General features: G+C 34.7%; 1 protein-coding gene and 1 long non-coding RNA gene across 2 annotated transcripts; one reads left to right on the forward strand and one right to left on the reverse strand.

Annotated features, from left to right (window-relative positions):
* Positions 1-475: 475 nt before the first annotated feature.
* LOC111990646 (putative disease resistance RPP13-like protein 1) lies at positions 476-3,322 on the reverse strand. Its single transcript, XM_024022433.2, has one exon. The coding sequence runs from the start codon at positions 3,320-3,322 to the stop codon at positions 476-478; it is 2,847 nt and encodes a 948-aa protein (XP_023878201.1).
* A 10,863-nt stretch (positions 3,323-14,185) lies between these two features.
* On the forward strand, positions 14,186-14,631 carry LOC136065374 (uncharacterized). The gene is made up of 2 exons (XR_010627006.1): positions 14,186-14,245; positions 14,358-14,631. It is a non-coding gene; the product is annotated as an uncharacterized LOC136065374 (long non-coding RNA).
* The last annotated feature ends 4,786 nt before the right edge of the window (positions 14,632-19,417 follow it).

Genomic DNA, 19,417 nt, shown 5'->3' on the forward strand with positions numbered 1-19,417 from the left:
AAAAAATTGGACGCAATATTAAAACTTGAAAAATTAAAAAATAACTCAGATAGAGTTATCTAAAAACAACAACAACAACAACAACTTTAAGATGATCTTGATCCATAATTATTCCACATTTCTCAGATTCACTAATCCGCGTGGCAAGGTGCGATAATTAGGGTGCCAAAGTGAAAGTTTGACGACAGTTAAAACTTACAACAACAACAACAACAACAACAACAACAACAACTTTAAGATGATCTTGATCCATAATTATTCCACATTTCTCAGATTCACTAATCCGCGTGGCAAGGTGCTATAATTAGGGTGCCAAAGTGAAAGTTTGACGACAGTTAAAACTTTAAGTTTGATAACAGTTTAAAACCCTAAGTCAACAATGAGTTCAGAATCTACAATTCATGGCAACGAAATGAATACAAGGAAAAACGTACATCAATCCAAAAATGATTGTGACTCTGGAATTATTGAAAATCTAAGTGCCTCGTCTTCCTCTCTTCGCCATACGTGGTCGGAACCTCGGTTTCGCCAACAAGCTCTTGTCCTCATCTAAAGACTTTTCCTCCTGAACCTCCTTGTGATCAGTCAATGCCTGAAACTTTTGACAAGGAGAAATCACCAAATTTATCGGGGAACATGGGAGCTTTGGTAAGTTCCCAATAAAATTCGGACATTCCTTTATCCGAAGCTCTTGAAGGGAAGGGAAGTCTTCACCTTCATGGGCAGAAGGCATCCAATGCGTCCAACGTGGCAACTCCTCAAACGACAAAGTTTTTAGAGATCTGAATGGCTTGACTCCAGAGTGGCCATAGAATTCAGAATCTAACCTTTCTAATCCTTCCATCTTTGTGATGAAGAGCCCCTGAAGAGAAGATAACTGCCCCAGTGGTGGTAAGGATGTGCAATTTTTGCACTTGTTGAGACGTAGGATCACCATATTAGAGAAAATAGCATCACCTAGCCAATTTGGAAACCGTGTACCACAGTAGTTTTCAATGGTAAGCTTCTTCAAATTCTCATTAGGCCGCAGGTGATCAAGTACTTCTTCTGTTTCATTCTGTACATGACGACTGTCAGAGGTCCATTCGAAAACCAACTCCCTAAGATGGTTCATACTCTTCAAGTTGGCCTCTGAAGCAGCTTCGGCACTGACTACATTCTCCAGCTTTAAGATGGAAAGGATACGAAGATGTGAAAGCTTGCCCAATTCACTTATATTTGATTCACTATCTCTATTCACAACAAAATCAGTCAACACTTGGAGACTCTTTAATTCTCCTAATCCAGGTGGCATATTTGTTAAGTTGGTTTCACTCACATCTAGATGACGCAAATTAATGAGGTTACCAATGTTTGCTGGTAACTCAGTGAGTTTAGTACAACTTGACAACAACAGCGTTTGCAAATTACACAAAGAACATATCGAGCTGGGTAACTTGCTGATTGCAGTCTCAGAAAAGTCCAGATAACGTAGATGTTTCAATTGGCCCAAAGAGTCAGGTAGCTTAGTAAGTGTTGGACAAGAAAAAGAAAGCACGCGCAAGTGTTTCATAGTTGGCAACCATTCATCACTAACCACTTTACATGAGGCAGAGCATCGACCAGGATTTGCAGAGCGTAGTAAAAGGAAGGTTCGTAGAAACTTCACCTCTGAAAGGGCCACAAATTTCTCAGGGCCATCAAGCTGATCCATCAAGAATGCAAAATGCCGTGCCTTTTCGGAAATTCCATGCAACTTGCCATTCTCAAACTTGCTACAAAACTCTCCAGATGCAAACTGAGCTAAATCATTGATAAGGTCATGCATCACAAAGGAAGATTTGCAAGAGCTTGATTGTTGAAAAAATGACCTTGATAATAGTTCTTGAAAATATTCATCCCCAACCTCTTCCATTGAATCCATTCTGTTTGGCTGCTGCAAAAAACCTTCTGCCATCCACAGGAGAACCAATTTCCCTTTTTCAATCTCATAGCCTTTTGGAAATATCGAACAATAAGCAAAACATTGTTTGAGATGTGGAGGAAGATGTAAATAGCTCAATCTCAAAGCAGGAAGGATGCTACTCTTATCATTAGGTAGATCCCATATCTCACTATTGAGTATTCTACGCCATTCCACAGCTTCAACTTTTGAGTGCAACATACCCCCTAGTGTTTTTGCAGCTAAAGGCAAGCCTGCACACTTTTTTACAATTTCCTCACTAATCCCTTTCAAGGTCGGATATTCGTCAGGGTTGCTAGCACTAAATGCATGTTTTGCAAATAATGACCAACACTCTTCATATGACAAATGTAGTAGCCGATGAGTAAAAACAGGGCGCATGAGTGATGCAACGCTTTGATTGCGAGTTGTCACAATAACTCTACTCCCGTAGGCTCCAGCTTTTAAAGGTCTTGATAGCAAATCCCAAAAAATAAAATTCTCATTCCAAGTATCATCTAAAACAAGCAGAAATCTTTTTCTCATCAATCTCTTCTTTAATTTGACTTGAAGAACATCAAGCTGTGTGTCATTACAATGCATTGAAGTAACCGACTCAAAAATGGTTCGAGTCACCTTGAATACATCAAATTGTTCTGAAACATAAGCCCATGCTCTCGATCTAAAGTGTTTTTTCACCCTCGTGTCATTATACACAAGTTGAGCGAGGGTTGTCTTGCCAACCCCACCAATCCCAACTATTGCAATCACAGGGATTCCTTTATCTTGTGAATTATCATCAAGCAAATTTTTTATTAGCTCCTCCTTATCTTTATCTCTACCAAACACTTCAGATTCATCTACTAAAGAGGTTGAGGGTATTATTGGTGGTGGCTTCCCACTTGCACTTTCCTTGAGATTGAGGATATCTCTCTGGTTTGCTAAAGACTCTAGTCTTTCAACTATCTTTTTCAGTCTAGGTTCTATATTCTTACCAAGTTTGACCCTAGCTTCTGAATCTTCGCAACTTAGATTTTGAGGAAAGAATCGACTAAATACCTGATTTCCGATGACTTTAGCTTTTCCCTTCACGTTAGCTCCAGCTTTCAAATCCCATTTTATAGAGGCGATCTGGTCCAACAGATCGTCGGCATGGTAGGCAGCATCTTTTAGCTCATTGACCCACTTTTTCACCGCCAGATTCGTGATCTGCTTCTCCTCTGCATCACTGAGCACTGCGTTAACAGACAGGAGAACTGTATTCAGCTTGTCAAGGAGTGTCTGATCCAAATTCTGTTCTCCGAAGAAGACTCCGAGCAGGGGATCAGCCAGCCTTTCAAACAGCACTCCAAAACTTGCAGAAAGCAAAGCTTCGCCCACCGTATCCCAACTCCAACCCATTTTTTTTTGGTCTGCTTTGCTGCGGAGGAGGTATTTAAGGAGAAGAGTGACGAGAAGAGATCTGATTGTGACGGAATTTGCGTGAATATTGTTTTAATCGTAATTGTATTCTTATAAAATAAAAAATAGCTAGCTAGTTGTGCCACAATTCAAACACGCGGTCAGTCGGGATCCGGATCTTCTCCATTTCATAAGAAATGGATGTGTCCAGTTAAGGGCTGAGATTAATTTAAAATAAATCCATGGCCTAAAATATGCCACGTCATTTAAAGCACTAACAGGAGACTTTAACTAAGTAAAACAGCTGAACTCACATTTTCTTCTCTAACTCTCTATCCCTCTCCTCTCTCTGTTTCTCTCTCCCTCCCATCAGACCTAGTGATGGTCAAGCTTCTCCAGTTCTCCTTGCACCCACACACAGTTGTGCAACATCTATGTTTCAGCCATCCACCTCTATTTCTAAAGGAAATTTTGATATCAAATTTATGTTTTTTTTTTCCTTTTCTTTTCTTGTTGTCTTTGCCAAGATCATCCCTTTCTTTCATTTATAGCACGAAATATTATGCTTTTCTTTAATTGAATTTTTTCCCCTTCTTTGCTATAGATTTGGGGTAACTGTAGTTGGTGTATGAGTCTCTCTCTGTTTTTTTTTCTTTAATTTTATCTTTTTTGTTTACCGAACGGTCCGAACCCCTTGGATCTCTTTTTGTTTCACTTTTGATTGGCTTGATGATTGAGTTTTATTATTAAGTATAAAGCTTGATGATCTTCGAAGGGGATTCAGCAATGGTCATCACTGCTTTAAATCAAAATAATGCTGGCCTTTCATTTTACAGTGTTGTCATTGAAGACATTTGCAGTCAAGTTTTGGTTTTTCAGTCCTCTGCATTTACTCATACTAGTCGTTCTTGTAATTGTGTGGCTGATGCTCTAGCAAAAAAGGCAAAAGGCTTTAGGAGTACTCATTCTTTAATAATCAATTGTTGTAAACACAAAACCAAACTACCAGCATAGATTTGAAGAGACCCATCACACTCCAACTATAAGCAGTCACTTATTCAATCACAGGCATTCGGGTCATACCCATAAACCCCAAATTTCAAATCAAAGCAAAATCATCAAGCTTTACACTCAACAAGAAAACACAGTTATCAAACTGTTCAAAATTGAAAGAAAATGAGACCCAAGGGTAAAAAGAGAGACACTGAGATGGGAGAGACTCATACACCTACTACAATTACCACAGATCTAAAGCAAGGAAAGGAAAATTTTTCAATCAAAGAGAGGTATAATCTTTAGTGCTATAAATGAAAGAAAAGGATGCTCTTTGACAAAGAAAACAAGATAAGAAAGAACAAAACCATATATCAGATCTAAATTTGGATGGGGCGTTTTATTGCTTTCTGAACAGTACCCATATATCAAATCTTCAAAACGCCCCATCCAAACACACATATATCTTCAAATCTTCTGAACGTTCAAAACGCAGACCCATGAACAATACCCATATATCAAATCTTCAAAATTTGAACTAAGATTTTTTTTGGGTGGGGTTTAGAAAGCTGATATCAAATCTTCAGGGTGATTTCGGTCATAAGAACTGTCAGTTGCGGTGATGTGCGTGCAAGGAGAAGTCGGCCATGGCTGGGGTTTGTTGAGAGTGAGAAAGAAACTGAGATGAGATGAGAGGAGAGAGCCCCAAAGAGTCAAATGAAAGAACACTTTGAAACTCACGTTTGTTTTCCTTGGCTCCGTTAAGTCTCCTTGAAATATTAGGTCCAGTGTCTTTTAAATGATGTGGCATATTTCAAGACATAGATTGATTTTAGTTAAATCTCAGCCCTTAACTGGACACTCTCCATTTCAAAGAGAAATGGAGAGGATCCAAATCCGGTGAGTCGTAAATGTGTTTTCCACGTGAACCTATTATCACACTCCTATCGCTTGGATAAGTTATAATACAAATTATGTTTATTTTTTAAGAGAGATACTACGTATATAACAATTTTATAATATTTTTACAACAAATTACAGGTGGTTAGTTATTATTGGTTCAAATTTAAAACTAATACTAAGATTACTTTTTTGCCCTAACAATAACAACCAGTAACAACCTGCCATTTAGGATTTGTTGTAAAAATATTGTAGACATATCATTTTTTTTTTTTTTAATGTGTTCTTAACATTACTTTTGTACAACATCCTAATCCTCTATAATTCAAATTTCATAGTGATGGTATAATTCATTGGCTTTTTCCATGAGGACTAATTGTTGTTACTAATTAAAAATGAATACAAGAATGTGGGTAATATTCATGATGCATTAATTATAAATTTAATATTTCTCAATTTATAAATTTATTTAATTTCATATTACTAGGTATAGCATTAAGTGAGTATTAGCATTAACTGTTGCAAAAGTATATCATTTTAACACATTAAAAAACTTACTTTATTATTTTAGCACATTATTTTACAATACATCCTACATCACATGTTATATTCTTCAATTTCATACACTAAAATAATATATACAACATTTAAAAAAATATATTTACTTAAAACTCATCCCAATACAAAACAATACAAATTTTACTGATTGTGAACAATAGCTCAGAGAGGAGAGAGACTGTAATGGCAAAAAAGCGGTTAACCAACGTTGTTGTATTAAATGATGATTTCATTGTTTGCTATCCCAATAAATTTCTTTAGAGATGGGAAGTCAAATTTGTTTTGTAATATCTCATGCAAAGACTAAGAAGGCTTCTGTCGTAGAATTGAATAAGAGATGGTATTTATTCCATTAATTCACAGCTTGAAAACTGATTGAGAAAAAACACAAGTGTTGTTCCTCGGGTCTAGTCCGAAGATAAGGTTACAAAATGGATGAAATTCTCTCTTTCTTCTTTTTTGCACTTTTTTTTTTCTATCCCCCTCCTTTAGATCTTCTTCTTGCTTTATATATCAAGCTACAAGGTATCTGAACCCTACACTTGGAGAGTTGGGATTGCATTCCTAGAACTCTTGTCCCATCTGGAACATACCAGCAAGCTTTATACTAAAATCTTAGCTGTGCTGCCACTGTTCATGGTCACTTCCTCATTAATACAGCCAGAGGAGTGGTTATCTTGTATTTAATTCGGAGGGGATGGCTTCTACACCCTTCTTTCTTCATACTTCTCGCATCTCGTGCCAAGTCGGCTTTCTTGCTTTTCTAGTAGTTTAGCTCTGCTCCCTTTATATAACTAGTGCTCGACCCTCCAAGGTCTGAGGTGTGTCCTCGGAGTCTTTATTAAGTAAGTTACCTTAATCTCCCTTCAAACCACGAAATCATTGCCCTAAATCACCTTTCCAGACTTTAACTCCTCGGACATAATCTAAACTGCCTATTTACCTGCTTTGGGATCCTCGTCCTCCCACTGAGAGTATAATAATAATAAAAAATAATAAAATTTTATAATTTGTGAATAGTATTGTTTCAAATTTGGAATGGTACTATTCACCCATGCTAAAAGTTTTAGAATTTCAAACATGTGATGTGGGAGCTTTTTTGGTGTTTGGTGTGCCAAATGCCAAATATTTTGCATTTGACACACTTGATGCTAGTGCTTTGAGTTAGCAATGTGGGTAAGTGACGATTTTATTCTATTAAATTTGTGTGAAATTTTTATATTATATTATTTATTTGTCTTTGTCTATGCATCTATGCCTTTATCTCTTTGTTGGTCTCCATATCTCTGCCACTCATCCACCCACTTTCTCACCATAAATATGAAAGGAATAAGTATTATTATCCGTATTCCGAGCGTACCTAATAATTATGTTAGAAATTTAGACCCCTTAAACACACAGATTGCGTAGCCTAGATTAATTAGCCAAGTTGTTACTTAGTCAAATTAAGCAATTCTAGGTTAAAACAATCCAAACAATCATATCAAGAATATAAAGCAGCGGAAAATAAATAACACAAGATATGATCACCCAAGAAACCACACGGTAAAAACCTGGGGAGGATTTGACCCACCGATCCTCAAGGCTAACCTGAATTCACTATGAAAGAATTGAAGTTCATACAAAAGGACTACAAGCTCCCCGCTCGACTTCCTAATGCTACCCACCAGTAGAACTTCCTGACACGACCACGCGCAGGCTCCGAATCCACGGACTACTTCTTTCTTGAATTCCTCAATCAGCTACAAGCTCCCCGCTTGCTTTTCTTTTAAGTTCCAATGGTAGCAACCTTGTTGATCATCAAGATGTTGAAATAATCTCTACCTTAAAAACCCTAAGTTTATGTGAAGGAAAGCTCCTCAAGGATCTCACAAGAGATTCACATAAACCGCAAATATGAGCAACAAAGACTTAGAGAGGTTTGGGTACAAAACCCTAAAAATAAAAGGAGGCACAAGAGGCACTCTAATCTCTCTCTTAGAAGTCCCAAAAACATTCTAGGGTTTTCCTTATATATAGAAGTGTTTTACTTGAACCCCAAGACGTTTAAATAGAGTTTGGCTGAACTGGAACTCTGCAGAAAAATAAATCTGTACGTGGTTCGATCGATCGAGTCTAATTTTTGATCGATCGAGCCTTACAGATTTAGTCCAATAAATCTGCACTCACTCGATTCCAGTTTTACAAATAAATATACTTTGAGCAAGCCTAAATAAGACTAAACAACCTGTTTTGATCATAGTTTGCCAACAATACAAATTAGAGTTCTAAATACATAAATTCCTAAATCTTTAGAACCTAACAAATTACTCTTTTAAAGAGGGGCCAAAAGATTTTTTTTTTTTGAGCTTAATATATACCTACTTTTTTTTTCATACAGCCAGGCCCCCTCTTGTTCTTAAGTCTGAAACTTTGATTCGAGACTATCTAAGTTTTTTTCTTTTCCATGATAGATTGATATACTACCACTATTTAATAAAAATGTAGCAATTGATAAAACTTTACTGCTTAATTAATTATTTTAGGTTAAATTCAATTTAATCCCTTTACTTTCACTTGAATGGTTAAATTAATTTTTAAATTTTGATTTCTATCAAATTTATTTTTATTTTTATTTATGAATGATTTTTGTCAATTTAGTTTATCACTGTGCAAAACTAAGTTACTCTTTTTTGTTTGTCTAAAATTAAATTTATTAAACAAATGAAAGTTGTTAATTGACAAATGTTTTCAATTGAATCTTTAAATAAAAAACTAGCCTCATCACACGTGTTTCGTGCATGCGATGAGGCTTTTTTTTTGTTTAGGGTTTGTTTGAGATCTGCTTATTTTGCTGGAATTGAAAACTTTTTACTGAAAGTACTGTAGCTAAAGGTAAATATTAGTTGAATAGTACAGTGAGACTCATAAATAGTGCCAAAAAAGTGCAGTGGGGCCTATGATAGTAAAAATAAGCTGAATAGTAAAATAAGTTGGCAAAAATAATTTTTGCCAAACACACATTTAGTGTTATAATTTTTCACTCATTCTAATTTGAGATTTACATTTTTTCCACAAAAATTGTGCATTTAAAATTACTAATATTGCTAGAAGTATCATAAGATTAGCTACAAAAAATGAACAAATCCACACATGAACATATGATTTTAATGTTATTTTGATATTCATTTTTTGTAGCTTACCTTATGACCCTTCTAGCAATATTAGTAGTCTTAAATGCACAATTTCAATACTAGTATGTTGAAAGGTAGTCTCCTTTTGATTAAACATCTTCTATATATATATATATATATATAGATATATATATTGTGTCTAAATTAAACACATTCTATAGAGGGGACAAGTTGTTTACCGGGTTTGGTTTCCTGAGTCATCATATCTTTGTGTTCTTTATATTCCGCACTTTACATTGATATGATTATATGATTATTTAACTTAGATCTTGAATTTGGACTAAGTAATAACTTGGCTAATTAACTAGGTTAATCTGGTGTGTTTAAGGGGTCTAAAAAAAACAAACACTTTATATGCATTATCTTTTTTCTTAAAAAATGCATACTACTGAGCCTAAACAAAAATCACCTAATATCAAATCTAATAATCCCTGCCCCTACTTTCAGTAATTTACTATCTTACTATTTTTTGTGTTGTCACCGCCCTTTTAGCATGTTTTGTCCACTCCTCTTGTTCTTTGCATTTTTGCTTGTGCCACTTTAATCTATTACCATTTGAGTACTGAGTCTGTGAGCCCTGAGTGAAGTGTAATGTAACTTTTTTTGAGAGGGTCATGTCTTATTTTCAATTTTTTTAAAGGAAAAGATCGAGCAATATTATTTAATCAAAAGGAAAATCAATGACAACAAAATGAAAAATGTCTAGTGAAACATCCTCCATCTATACTAACAAAGGAAAAAATAACCTAGCTATCCTAGCTAAAGCATGGGCAACAGAGTTGCCTCTGTTTTGGTTTTGTCCTGTGTCACTAGATCACCTTGACCTGCATATCAGCATATCTACACTTTTAAGTGTGGTATTCTCACATTGTTCTTTAATTGATATATGCAATGTGTACATACTTCAAGTTTGTTCTTCCATTAAAGTAGTGATACCAAGTGGAACACAAAGAACTTTGCCCTTTGGTATCTTTCATTTTTGTGCAGGAATTGTTCAAAAACTCAGATACTTGTAAAATTATAACAAATGATTGGAGATTATGACAAATTCTATAACTTTAATCAATATGTCTAAGTCTTGTAAATTCTGTTGAGTTTATCTACTTCCCCAAAGAAAAGTAGCCTGAGCTTATCTCTTCAACTCTAAATTCTCATACAGTTATTCCCAAGCATATATGGTAGAGCATATTAACATCCTAATTTCACTTTGTGTGAAGGTTCAGCTGGTTTCCTTAATTCCTTCTAATAAATATCTTTTGAAGTGGGCATTATGTTTTCTAAGCCACAAACTGCAAGTTCTGTTGCTCTTCTGTAATATTGTTTCGATTCTCAAATTTGTTGAAGCTAACATATAGATAGATTGTTAGCTTGTTTTATAGTTCAATGGCAAGCATGTGTAAAAATGTTAAGAAATTCACAAAGTCCATGAAGTTGATGCCGACATATGCCAATTTCAGAAGTTATGAAAATTTTGGTATTACTAGACTTGATTTTGTTTTAGCTTGTATTAGGATGAGTATACTCAGCCTGACTCTATAACCTTTCTTAGCTTCCAAAGGCTCTTAGAACTTCAAAGTCTCCAATCCATATCTGAGGACTGAGGAGCTATGTGTTGGGTTAAGATAGCTTGACCCGGTTAATTAATTCAATTACTCAAGTTGATTAATTAGGTTCAATTGCATGCAAATCGTGCAATCACCAACAAATCACAAAAATACTAATGTAGCGGAAAATAAATTTGTCATGGTGATTTGTTGACAAATGGAGAAAATCTCGCAAGGCTAAAACCCTACCAGGTGATTTTAAGGTCACCATTCCCAAGAATCTACTAATCAACAATCAAGCGGTTACAAGTACAAGAAATCTTATTAACTACCCTAGCCTATCCCAAAGTACCAACCTACAGTTGAATCTTGGCTTCAATACCCAATTGAACTTGATCTTGTAGTAACTTTCTTTTCCTTGATGCAGAAATCTCCAATCTGTGACTAGCTCCTTTGCACGGATCGCAGTACGTAACTAACTCCATAATAACCTTTGATTATTGTACTTGATTTGCAACAGCTTCACATAGAAACACCAATAAGATCTTCAATGTTGGTGCTAGAGAATTTACTTGGTTACAGAACCCAAAGACGTACAAGAAACGCAGCAAGAACTCTTTCTTTTGTAGAAGGAGGCTAGGGTTTCAAAAAGAAAACCTTATGAAACTTTTTAGGGTTAGGGTCTTCTTTCTCCACCTCCCCTATTTAAATGGAAGCTTAATGGGTCTTTTAGATAGGCTTTCCTATTCCAATTTACACAAACTTTGGGCTTTGCTAGTCCTATGAGGATTATGCAAACCCATAAACAAATAGCCTTTAGGAATCAAAACGTTTCAGGCTATATCAGAAATCTCGTAAGCTCGATAGATCGAGAGGTATCAAGACAGGTATCGAGCTTTACTAAATCTCAATAGATCGACAGGTATGAAAACCTGCAGATTCAACTTTCTTGAGCAGTTCTTGAGTAATCTTCATGTCTTCAATGTAACCACCTGTAATGATCATCTTGAATCTGCTTGAATTTACCCAAATACAAGTAAAGTGCATTTTGTCATAGGATATGCCACTTACATAAAAATATGAACCTAACACTATGAAATCTTACCTTACTTACTAGAAAGGTAAGACTATTGGGAGTCTGTTAAAACACCAATCTTTGCTCAAACTGGATCAACCAGCTTTACATTCCAGCCTATTTGGTATTATCCTCATCTTAAACTGCTGTGTGAACAAGATAAAGCAGAGGATTAGGGTAAGAATTTGAACATCCCCTTTGCGGATTTGAGTTTATGGCTCTTGATATCTTAGAAGAAAGAAATGGCTATTAGGCATGCTTGCCGTAACGAATGCAATTCCAGTTTGAGCAATTAGTTGTATATCTTCTATCGAATGGGGCACCGCTTTGTCTCTGAAGGTTCTGATTCTAGCCATATGTTTGGACAAGCCATGCCAGCATTACATGTTTGGTCACCACAGATATGGTGCTAGCATGTGAATTTCCAATTTCAGTTCTGTCAAGTAAGTCTTTCTGCCTGAAGGCATTAAGAATTCTATCATTAGCCTAAAACAATAAAAATGGACCTGGATGCACAGATACAACACCCCCTTCCTCTTACACATCATGTTTGAATTTGGAAATTGGACAAGCTACTGCTGACTCCTGTACATCTTTTGTACCCAATCAATTCCCAATTTTGAATCTCCGTTAAAGAAAAGTATCTAGTTCCATTCTTTCAAGAGTCAATACGGAATTTCTTTCAAGGAATCCTGATCCAGTGTAGGATGAGCAGCCTAACTTCTATGTGGAAATGGATCATTACTTAAGTAGCATAATGCATCATTTTTCTTTTCTTTTTTACACAAATTGAAATTAAGATAAATAAATGAAAATGAAATTGCTCCTATTAATATTAGGCTTGCGCATTAGAATTTTGAAACAAATTTAAGATAATTAGACTTTTTTCTTTTTTTTTCTTTTTTTAACACAAATTGTAATTTAGAATAAATAAATGTAAATGAAATTGCCCCTATAAACTATTAGGTTGAGAACTAGAATTCTAAAACAACATTTAAGAAAATTAGACTCATAAATTAACTGCTTATTCTTTATGAAAGTTTCCAATGTGTTTTTGGCTAGAGGAAGTACTATGCAACAAGAATATTTAGATACTCTTAGTTGGAAAATTAAAATTTGGAATATTAATAGAGTGCCTTTTTTTTGTTGGGGGGGGGGGGGGAGAGAGAGAGAGAGAGAGAGAGAGAGAGAGTAATAATAACACTACTAATATGAATCAAATTTATTTTATTTGAAAACTTTTGGATTAAAAAAAAAAAAAACAAAGCAAGAATTTTCGTGATCTCACCTTATATTGTCAATTTTAGTACTCTCACCTCAATTTAATACCTCATATGTGAAATATTTGTTAATTTAATACCTCATATTGTCAAAATGTGAGTCAATCTGGTTATTTAGTTCAAATCTATCACAAACAATGTTGTTTAAACATAATCTATATTACTATTTAAGGGACTTTCCTGCTTTGACCGAATTTTTTGTTCCAAAATATTCTTACAGCCTATGTTTAAGTAAGGGTAAAACTTAAGGATAACAATGTAAAAATATATCTCTCTTATCTAAAACATTTCTTACGAAATAGGATCACTCTTCCACTAACCCACTTCTTCAAAGCAACTATAGGCTTCTTGTTGTTGTTGTTGTTGTTGTTGTTGTTGTTTTTTCTTTTTTTTTCTTTTTTTTTTTAATCATCTTCACTTTTATCTTCAAATCAAATTTCTTTTAAAAAAAATCCTCAACTTTATCCAAAAAAAAAAAAAAAAACCTAAATAGATATATGCAGGTTTGATTACAGTTTAAACTGTTTTTAACTTCTTTTTAAAAATTAGAAAGAAAAAAAAAAAAAAAAAAAAAAAAAAAAAAAACCCCACGTTCTATCAAAGATTTATTTACCCTATTATAAAAAACTAAAAAAAAGAAGTTATCTACCCACGTTCCTAATTTGAAAAATATATATTATATATATATATATATCCCACATTCTATCCAAAAAAACCTACTCTGCCAATTTTTTTTTTTTTTCAAATTTGTGGATAACTACATGTTTAAAAACTCTTCAATAAAGAAATAATCAAGTAAAATACTAATGTTCACAGGTTATCCCCTCTATAGAATGTGTTTAATTTANCTAGAGTAAAAGTACTACCTACACAACTAGTTGCTGACTTATAACCCAAATCCCATTTCTCCATTTCAGTTAGACACAAACAAAGAGAGCATTATCTTCTGCTAAGCATTTCATCAAACACATAATTTACATTTCAAACCCACAAACAAAAATAGAAAATAAAGACAAACCCATAAACAAAAAAAAAAATCAAATGAAGAAGAAGAAGAGTTGAGAGAGAGACAAACTTGAACAGTGTTGGCGCGATTGGAAGAGAGCGTGAGAGATATTCCAAATTGAGCACAACCATTGAGCACAGCAAATGCCAAAATCCACTCAATAAGGTCAGTTACCTAATTGTAAAATTGAACCACCGATGAATGATTCAACGGCCACCGCAGTATTGTTTGTTTCGATTGCAAATCGGAGCATTCCAAACTGATTGTTTGTATAATGATTGAAAAAAAAAAAAAAAAAAAAAAAAACCGCTATTAATAGTTTACTTTGTTCTGTTAGTGTAGACAAACTCACAAGTTCAGTGAAGGTGGCTTTGGACTTGTTAAGATTTTCAAGGTAAGATTAAGATCCCTCTCTCAATTGGGTTTTGAGTTCTAAGTTAATGTCTTTTTCTTTTCTATCAAGTGCATGAAGTTACTGTTTTTCTCTTTTGTTCTCAATTTAATAGTTTCTGCTGATGACTCTGCAATTATCACTATCTGCCTTCCAAGACTTCATTTTTGGATCAAGACAGCCTTCTGAGCTAGAGTTGGACTTAGCTTTCCACCAGCGAAAGTATTTTGCTAGCATTTCAAAGAAACTCAAGGGAACAACTGGATTTTATCCCCTCACCATATATACAACAGTTCAAATTTTCGGTGGTTTTCATTGTGGATGTCAGAGTACTATTCTGATAAAGATTCATTAAAAATTTAAGCTAAAATATAGCTCATTACTGTGTTTGTGGTTTTATTTTTCTCAATGATTGCTGGAGCGTAATTAAGTTTCTGGGCAATGTTAATTAAGGTTATAAATTATACTATTTTGATATTGGTGTTGATATGAGCTACTTAGTAATTTATTTAGGTTCCAATCTCTAATCATGTTTTAATGAGTAAGATTGAAATTCCAAGACATACATGTGTTTCTAAATTACATAAAATAGAAGTTGCTTATATTTGTTTAAAAGATTCAGCCACACCTAAAATTTTGGATCTTTACGTTTTTAGTGGGATTATGTTAAAAAAATGGATAAAAATGTTGGACCTTATGGAAATATAGCTCATATTCAGGAATTTAGTTTAATTTTTGACTTTTTTTTTTTTTTTTTTTTGGCTAACTAATTTGACAAATGAGAAAACTTGTATATTTATCATTCTAGGGGTATTTTGGTAATTTTGGATGTCCAAGGGTATATTGGTAATTTTGAAAGTGTAGGGGGTATTTTGGTCATTTTGGGTATTTAAGGGTATTTTGGTAATTTTGGTAGTCAATCGGGTATTCAACTAGTTTTGAAGGTATTTGGGTCATATTGGGTTAAATGAGCGGGTTACTAATTAAATGGGTTAGGTGAGTAATGGATAATTAATTTATATATAAACGGGTCATAAATGGATAAATGGATAATTACACATCCAACCTATTTATGACCCAACTCATTTATGACTCAACCTGCCCATTTGCCACCCCTATCAATTTCGGCCAAAAAATACAAAATTTGGCCAATATGCGTTAAGGTTATGGATCCAAATATAGAGAGCGAAAGAGAGTGTTAAATTATTGATTCTTGATACCATTGGAAAGCTTGTGTAACATAAGTTCTAAGGGACCAACTTTGGGTCATTTTGTGCTATGATAAAAAAAAATCAGCTTATTTATTGTTGATTATTTCACAAGCTCGCCAATTTGATGGACACATCAGCTGCCATTGATCAACCACTTAATTATTTTGAATTCATCACTTTTCTCCAGGCTAGCTTCAGATCAAATAAAGTCTCTTATGTCACTTTAGTCACTACCATAGTCGATTCTTTCTCGTTGAAGGATTTGTGTGACCATCTTTAATCTTAGCTTATGAATTTTGTCTCGAGCAAAATCAAATTTTTGATAGTGTTTGATAGTGTTTCCCACAAACAACCCATTTATGACCCAACTCATTTATGACTCAACCCGCTCATTTGCCACCCCTATCAATTTCGGCCAAAAAATACAAGATTTGGCCAGTATGAGTTAAGGTTATGGATACGAATATAGAGAGAGAAAGAGAGTGTTAAATTATTGATTCTTGATACTTGATACCATTGGAAAGCTTGTGTAACATAAGTTCTAAGGGACCAACTTTGGGTCATTTTGTGCTATGATAAAAAAAATCAGCTTATTTATTGTTGATTATTTCACAAGCTCGCCAATTTGATGGACACATCAGTTGCCATTGATCAACCACTTAATTATTTTGAATTCATTACTTTTCTCCAGGCTAGCTTCGGATCAAATAAAGTCTCTTACGTCACTTTAGTCACTACCATAGTTGATTCTTTCTCGTTGAAGGATTTGTATAACCATCTTTAATCTTAGCTTATGAATTTTGTCTCGAGCAAAATCAAATTTTTGATAGTGTTTCATAGTGTTTCCCACAAAAAAATTATAAAAAAAAAAAAAAAAAAATCTTTGATAGTGAAATTGGAGTTTGACCAACATGTAATTGATTCCTGTGCATCCAGAGCAATGAGAGGATCATAGCAAAGTGATAAAAACTCGTGGACTTTCTTATACCATTTTATCATTCATGGTTGCTCTTATATTGATATTTTTTTGACATATATGAAAAATAAATGCTTAACAGTATATGATGATGCACAAAAATCGTTAGTGAGTTGATCGTCCACACATGCACCAATAAGGGTATCTGAAGAACAAGAGAAAGAAGAACCAACAAGGAGCATCGGTGGAGTGCCGGCCAAAGACCCTCTGAAGGTTAAGTCAGTGATAGAATGAGAATCTCCGAGAACTCTAAAGTATGAGAACTAGGAAATTTCACGTTCCTTGGGAGAGAGGAGGTCCAATGCTTATATAGTGGTGTGGAGTTAATTGAGATCCCTTGGAACGCGGAATCTTTCCTTGTGGAGAAGATTTTGGAGTTAAGGCTTCGAGATTCTAGGACTTTCATTCCTATATCAGGAAGATACGAACGTGAAATAGGGTCTTTAGGCAGGGTGTGCAAGTTATTTCTATGTAGGGGTTTATGAATGGAGAACACGTAAAGGTTCATGGGGCTCATACAAATCCATTCGTCGGTTTAGGCATCATCCCCCTATTGCGCTATACTTCAAACCTATCCGTCAACTTTTATGCGCCTACCACTCGTCAAGACCAACTGCCAAGTTCTCAACGGATCTCTATGAAGCTGACGGATTCTTATGGAGGTGGGGTAGGATGTCTGTCCCTACGAACCATCAGGTGAGGTGTTTTCATCCCGACAGGTCGAAGATTTTAAGAAAAACATTTATGCCGAAAATATCCTTATCAATATGTAAAAATTAAAAAAAGTCCTAGTTGGATGCGTGGTATATCTTGTCACAAAACCTTCCTACATCTGGCCACTTATTATTATCAAGAAAAAAAAAATTTAAAGTTCTACGTAAGCATTGCCAATGCTAATAAGGGATTAAGGATATTAAGGCTCACCAAAAAACAAAAAAAAAAAAAAAAAAAAAAGGAAGCAAGATTTTTAAATAATATGAAGATTTGACTTTTTTTTTTTTTTTTTTTTGGCTAACTAATTTGACAAATGAGAAAACTTGTATATTTATCATTCTAGGGGTATTTTGGTAATTTTGGATGTCCAAGGGTATATTGGTAATTTTGAAAGTGTAGGGGGTATTTGGGTCATTTTGGGTATTTAAGGGTATTTTGGTAATTTTGGTAGTCAATCGGGTATTCAACTAGTTTTGAAGGTATTTGGGTCATATTGGGTTAAATGGGCGGGTTACTAATTAAATGGGTTAGGTGGGTAATGGATAATTAATTTATATATAAACGGGTCATAAATGGATAATTACACATCCAACCCATATATGACCCAACTCATTTATGACTCAACCCGCCCATTTGCCACCCCTATCAATTTCGGCCAAAAAATACAAGATTTGGCCAATATGCGTTAAGGTTATGGATCCGAATATAGAGAGCGAAAGAGAGTGTTAAATTATTGATTCTTGATACCATTGGAAAGCTTGTTAACATAAGTTCTAAAGGACCAACTTTGGGTCATTTTGTGCAATGATAAAAAAAAAATCAGCTTATTTATTGTTGATTATTTCACAAGCTCGCCAATTTGATGGACACATCAGCTGCCATTGATCAACCACTTAATTATTTTGAATTCATCACTTTTCTCCAGGCTAGCTTCGGATCAAATAAAGTCTCTTATGTCACTTTAGTCACTACCATAGTCAATTCTTTCTCATTGAAGGATTTGTATGACCATCTTTAATCTTAGCTTATGAATTTTGTCTCGAGCAAAATCAAATTTTTGATAGTGTTTGATAGTGTTTCCCACAAACAACCCATTTATGACCCAACTCATTTATGACTCAACCCGCTCATTTGCCACCCCTATCAATTTCAGCCAAAAAATACAAGATTTGGCCAGTATGAGTTAAGGTTATGGATCCGAATATAGAGAGAGAAAGAGAGTGTTAAATTATTGATTCTTGATACCATTGGAAAGCTTGTGTAACATAAGTTCTAAGGGACCAACTTTGGGTCATTTTGTGCTATGATAAAAAAAATCAGCTTATTTATTGTTGATTATTTCACAAGCTCGCCAATTTGATGGACACATCAGTTGCCACTGATCAACCACTTAATTATTTTGAATTCATTACTTTTCTCCAGGCTAGCTTCGAATCAAATAAAGTCTCTTACATCACTTTAGTCACTACCATAGTTGATTCTTTCTCGTTGAAGTATTTGTATGACCATCTTTAATCTTAGCTTATGAATTTTGTCTCGAGCAAAACCAAATTTTTGATAGTGTTTGATAGTGTTTCCCACCACAAAAAAAAAATTTAAAAAAAAAAAAAAAAATCTTTGATAGTGAAATTGGAGTTTGACCAACACGTAATTGATTCCTGTGCATCCAGAGCAATGAGAGGATCATAGCAAAGTGATAAAAACTCGTGGACTTTCTTATACCATTTTATCATTCGTGGTTGCTCTTATATTGATATTTTTTTGACATATATGAAAAATAAATGCTTAACAATAGATGATGATGCACAAAAATCGTTAGTGAGTTGATCGTCCACACGCGCACCAATAAGGGTATCTGAAGAACAAGAGAAAGAAGAACCAACAAGGAGCATCGGTGGAGTGCCGGTCAAAGACCCTCTGAAGGTTAAGTCAGTGATAGAATGAGAATCTCCGAGAACTCTAAAGTATCAGAACTAGGAAATTTCACGTTCCTTGGGGGAGAGGAGGTCCAATGCTTATATAGTGGTGTGGAGTTAATTGAGATCCCTTGGAACGCGGAATCTTTCCTTGTGGAGAAGATTTTGGAGTTAAGGCTTCGAGATTCTAGGACTTTCATTCCTATATCGGGAAGATACGAATGTGAAATTGGGTCTTTAGGCAGGGTGTGCAAGTTATTTCCATGTAGGGGTTTATGAATGGAGAACATGTAAAGGTTCATGGGGCTCATACAAATCCATTCGTTGGTTTAGGCATCATCCCCCTATTGCGCTATAC

The sequence above is a fragment of the Quercus suber genome, unplaced genomic scaffold (genome assembly GCF_002906115.3).
Source record: "Quercus suber isolate HL8 unplaced genomic scaffold, Cork oak 2.0 scaffold_947, whole genome shotgun sequence".
Classification (NCBI taxonomy): Eukaryota; Viridiplantae; Streptophyta; class Magnoliopsida; order Fagales; family Fagaceae; genus Quercus; species Quercus suber.